General features: G+C 35.0%; 1 protein-coding gene across 3 annotated transcripts in view; it reads left to right on the top strand.

Annotated features, from left to right (window-relative positions):
• The window catches only part of ANKRD28 (ankyrin repeat domain 28), a 224,984-nt gene that overhangs the window by 58,816 nt on the left and 160,640 nt on the right, over positions 1 to 5,528 (top strand). Inside the window, exons 1-2 of one of the 3 annotated variants that reach the window (XM_019508653.1) lie at positions 87 to 1,270; positions 2,418 to 2,501. In XM_019508653.1, coding sequence (XP_019364198.1) covers positions 1,154 to 1,270; positions 2,418 to 2,501 — 201 coding nt within the window. In that variant the 5' untranslated portion in view covers positions 87 to 1,153. Of the gene's footprint in view, positions 1 to 86; positions 1,271 to 2,417; positions 2,502 to 5,528 lie in introns of those variants that run through there. The other 2 variants (XM_019508652.1, XM_019508654.1) reach the window with 2 other exon arrangements.

Below are 5,528 nucleotides of genomic sequence, written 5' to 3'. Positions count from 1 at the left end.
AGTTGGCTCAAAGAAGATGCACGGAGTTTTTTTTTTTTTTTTTTTTCCCTTTCCTCTCCTCTGAGTGAAGACTATAATGGGAACTGTATTCACATGGTGATCAAAAGAAACACTTGAGTGATGAACTGCTTTTTCAGAAGTCTAAGGCAGTAATCTGAGCCCTTGTGCCATGGTAGCTTGCTTGTTTTGCTGAAGCAGTCTTCCTTAACAGCATTTCTGTCTAATGCCTTCCCTGTTGGAGCAGCCACAGCAACTGCCTGATTGAGAAAAAAATGAATGTTCTGCGTTGTTCATGTCACTGATGGAATAAAGCTATCTACATTTCTGTCATTTGGGAAATCTGGATTAAACGGGCAGTATTATTCCAGGACTTCCATTGTCCCTTGTGGTCTGACTCATCGCATGTAAATGTACTGCAGCTTTGCTGTACATTGCAGAGATTTTTATTGCATGGGAAAGAATTGTCAACCTCTGAGCATCACATTCTGAAGGACTGCTGAAAAATTTGTGTGGACTGTGTTTGACATTGACGAATGAAGTTGCCAAATTGCAAAATGATTAGATCCTGAACCACTAAGAACAGTTGTGTTTATTTTTCAGTCACCAGAAAGCCTGATACTGTTAATTGGAAACTGACCTTGTGGGACTGTGTAGCCGTGATCATCTCTGTCAGAGCAATTGTTCCTTGTTTCATTCTACACAGGATAGTGTCATGTCGTCTACAACAATGATTTCACTGTGTGGATAAATTTATGCTGTAGAAGTAGCGATATTAAGAAAAACATTTGCTGGTGAAAGGACGTAACAGAGATTTATTGCAATGACTTTTTTACTGTAATGTAGTTATACTGAAGACTATTTTTGATACATTTTCCACAAATTCAGTGTTGTAGTGTAGATGTTGGATGAAATTATATTTTGAAAAAAATGCAATTTTTTAAACAGGATCATTTGAGCACCCCAGGGTGTTGAATATAGCAAATGAAATATAAGGAAGTGCAACAGTGTCCTTTTTTAGTATTAAAACACCAGCAATAGGTTCAGAACTTAAGTTTGTGAGTATATAGGCAGAGGAGAGCATTTCCTGGGCTGCCTCGACTGTGATTTCTACAGTGCTGTTCTGAATATAGGTTTTTATTTTCAAACGGATGGAATGAGTCGAGTCTGTATTGTTGTTTTGGAGGAGGTAGAAGATGATTCTCCCACATTTATTTCCAAATTACCTCAGGAAAACCTATCTCTGCGTCCATCACCTTCTGGAAATGTGTTGGTAAGACCTGTCTGTTTTGTTAAATGTTCAATGTTTGTAAAAGCTGCAAAGTTCCCATGATGCTTGTCAGAGGGTTTACATAAATATGCAAAGTAGTAGCTGGATTATTTTGTTATTGAACGAGCAGTTGTAATTAAAAATGTAAACCACCTATATTAAGCAGAGAGATGTTTGAAACTTACTTAAGAAATTAAAACTTTCATGGGCTCTTTTTTTTTAAAATGTAACTCCTTATTTGTGACACAGTTAACAAATGGGAGCTTTTTATTTTTAATAGCAGTATACCATTTCTAGCAAGCGTGAGCAAATGACATTTGTGGTAAACATTTCCTCACTCCTCACTGGTGTATTTATTTAGTACCACTTTAGAAACTGATGTAACCATTATAATGCAGTAATAAGCTGTGTGTATTTTGAGAACTGGTACAGTAGATGATGTACTCTGAGCAATGTCAGTCACATACTAAAATAAAAAGTTAACATAAATCAGATTGTAGATGAATGTAGCTGCTGCTACTTTCCAGAAATGTTCTTAAAAAAATATGAATTTTACAACAGAACTTTACTTTGCTTAACTGACTTGCTGTGTGATTGTGACACGATATGGTCTTAGAAGTTTGTGATGCTGGTTAGGAAATTCCGTTATATTTAGTAATAAATGTGTCTCTAATCCGTGTGCATTTGTTACTATACCTTTCCATTACTCTGTGCTTTCTTATCATATATCCAAATACATATGAATTACTACTTTAACTTTAAGAATATCAAATAAGGTTGTTTCTGAATACTTTGTAATATGTTGTAGACTAGTTATGTTTATTTTGAACAAAGATTTTTTCAGTGCATTTCTTTTAGCTTGTCAGTAAAGACTTATAAAAACCTAGATTACTTTTTTAAAATGAATGGTTGATTGGTTTGTCCAAAATTAGTATGATGTATTTTTTCCTTGAGGGTTTGTTTTGTTTTTGGCTTCTTCCAAGCTAACATTCATAGTTTCTGTTGTCTCCCTTCACTACCTTGGGGAGTTGGAGGTATTTTAATTTGGTATTTTTAGTGGTGTGTTGTCATCAGAAAAATACACTTGTAAAGTAAATATTGGAATGGAATGTATGTTTATATAAATTTAATCTATTGTCTTTCTTTTCAGCCACCACTAGTTCAAGCGATATTTAATGGGGATCCTGATGAAGTTCAAGCACTAATATTTAAGAAGGAAGATGTTAACGTTCAGGTAAAAAGAAAAGCGCCTTTTAGCAAGTACAGATTAATTTCATTTTAGCACAGTCCCTTTCTGTATTTTACCTGTTCAAAACTTTGGGTTTGGGTACCTTAATTTTACTAAAAGGAACGAGGCCTGTAAATAACATAAGTACAGTAGTGATACTGCTGAGGAGAGGAGTTAAAGAAATAAATGTATTTAATGCGAAACTCATTTTACTAAATTTATTTAAGGAGAAAAGAATTTTTAAATGTTGGTTAACATTTAGGCTTTAGTTTTCCAGTTCATTTGTACATAAACTGAACATTTGCCTGTTTATATTCGAGTATTAGAAATGGCAAGAAAGAAAATTCTAGGTTTATTATATTCATTTTTAATCAAATAGTTGCACAATATTCAATTTGTATATCTTAGGTCAGGGGTGTTTTAAACATCTGGTGGATGAACCAGCCTATGGGGATTCTTATGGGCTGGACCATCCACCTCCCTGGGCCGGATTTGGCCAATGAGGCTTGTCACTGGCTGCCAAGGAGTTAATGTTACTTGCCTCCCCCTTTTACTCCCTTTCACCTTTTCCTCTTCCCTTCCCCCCCTTGACTACTGAAATTAGGGTTTTTAATTGGCCCTGTTGACTGAGATAGGTGGGAGGGATTGCAGGTAGTAAAAATACAGTGATGTTTAAATCCTTGGGTTCCAGAACTGTGCCAAAGCAGCGGTTCTGGTAGCCACAGGAATTAATGCTATGACTGTTTTTTGTGGGACATCCAGCTTGCGGGGAGTCCTGCCTACTAAATCTTGCTCACGAGGAGCCCTGTGGTCCAGATCTGGCCTGTGGTCCAATGAATTTGACACTTGCCCATCTTCATTAGTTGAGCTGAGAGAAGTGCAGAAGGTTTAAAACAGCATAACGTGTATAAAATAAGGCAACATTAAACCATTATATCCTAAGACATTAGAGAGATAATGGGGAATTTTAAATACCTCACCTTTTGTATTGACTATCACATGAGAAGAAAATGCCCTGTTTTGCTTCTTTAAAAAAGAAAACAAAAGTTTGATACAAACTTTGTAAAGACATTTCTGTCCTCCTATTTGTAAAGTTTTTTATCATCAAAATGTCATTAAAGGATCAATACTGGCACTCTCATCCAGGACCATACCTGATATTGTCTAATGCAACACCAGAGTAATTGCTGTTGTATTCTGTGTATCCCGAATACTGCAAATATAAAGAAGTTTAATCAATTATGTGTATACTTAGATGTTTAAAATCATTTTGCAGGAGCTTATGGGTCTCATGTAATGCCTGTTAAAGTACATGTGAATTCTTAACATCGACTTACTGTTAGCCTGAAGGATTTATTTTACAAAGTTGTTTTATGGGATATAATAACCTCCTTTATGAAAGTAAAAAGACAGTTGTGTGTATTTGGGTGAGGAAGACTGGTAGTTTATCTATTTTTCTGTTTTTGTTCAATTTGGATTGTTTGCTTTGTGATGTGGTTTCTTTGTAAGCCTATGCTATAATACTTCAGCTATGACACTTTCCCCAAACTTTTCTGTGGTACTTGCTTTTATAGAAGTTGCATGTGACAGTTTATTTGATACTAGTATTCATAAACAAGCCTGGATTGTGTGATATCACATTTTAGTCTCTAACTTCAGGATGTTTCTTTTGGTATTTGCTTCTTATTCAGAGATGCCTTTTCTTGTGTACGCTCTGGCCACATCATCTGCAACTTTTATTCTGAGACATCTTAGTCATTTTACTTATGCTTTTCATTAGATACTTTAAATTAATAAGTTAATTTATATATTTCATTATTTGAAAAAAATAAGCAAACAAAGCCAGAAGTTTTCTTAGTTTTTAGCATATGCAGTATCTTTCCTGCACAACCTCATCAGTCATATAGAATCAGTCCATAACTGTAGATGAATGGATTCGCTCCTCAGCTAGCTAAGTCCTGAGTGAGTGGGGGGAGGGGGCAAGAGAAAAAGCAGGTGTAGTTGGACAGCATATTTCAAGAAAGATAATTCTGAGTGACAAGCAGTTATGGTGAGGCAGTACACTTCAGACAAAACAATAATCTTGTTTTTAATGTTTTAACATTTTTTTAAAATTCTTTATTTCCTCCAGAGAGACAAGCTTATTACTCATATGCAAAGAGGTATTTAAACATTCAGGCTACAGCAAGTGTGCTTCCTTCCAGGGTAGCTTCCTAAGCATCCTGTCTAATAAAAGTAGGTTCACTGTCAGTACCTCTTTCTTAAGTGTTGGTCCTAGTCTTTTCAAAGCATGGGAAGTTCAGCTTTCTTAATATTGTGTTCACAACCTGCAACCTGTTTTTCAGATGCTGACAAACAGGCAAATCTTCCTCTCTCTTTTGTGGGAACTGAAAAACGTTGCTTGGTAAAATGGCCTGATTGTTTGTTCTGATTTTTTTTTTTATATTGTAATTTTTTTTATTTAGTTTTGGTTTTTTAATATTCTTACCTGTGACAATAACGTAGGCCATTTGTTAGAGAGGCTTGGGCGATATTTGTATCCTCATACAGTCCAGATATCCCTTGAAATTGTACCATAAACTGGCATTAATGGAAGGAAAACATATTTTGCAATAAAGTTTAGAATTGTATGGGAAACAAAGTATAACATTTATTCTCCCGATACTAGCTAAGAAAATTCAGCGTAGGTCTGTTGACTTCAGTAATCCCTCTTGTAGATTTTTTTTCCTGACTATCCATTATTATGTAGTTAATATGCTGATTGAGGGTTCTCTCCTTTTAGAGAACAGTGAAAATTTGTTGTTATGAGTTTGAAATGACTTCACCAAACTAAAATTTGCCCAAGGATGAATTAGATACGGATTCATTCTTTGCTGACTGTGACAAATCCAGGAAGACAATTTAGATGGTACTGTTCTTTGGGAAATGTTCTTTAGTTATCCAGTTTAATTTATTATAAAAAATTATATTTTGATTTATAAATATCAATACTGACAACCTGAAAAGTCAGTTCAAGTACATATTTGTATAGTA

This window comes from Gavialis gangeticus, unplaced genomic scaffold, assembly GCF_001723915.1.
Source record: "Gavialis gangeticus isolate Ggan-Ray unplaced genomic scaffold, GavGan_comp1, whole genome shotgun sequence".
In the NCBI taxonomy this organism is placed as follows: Eukaryota; Metazoa; Chordata; order Crocodylia; family Gavialidae; genus Gavialis; species Gavialis gangeticus.
This window is presented reverse-complemented; position numbering and strand designations above follow the sequence as displayed.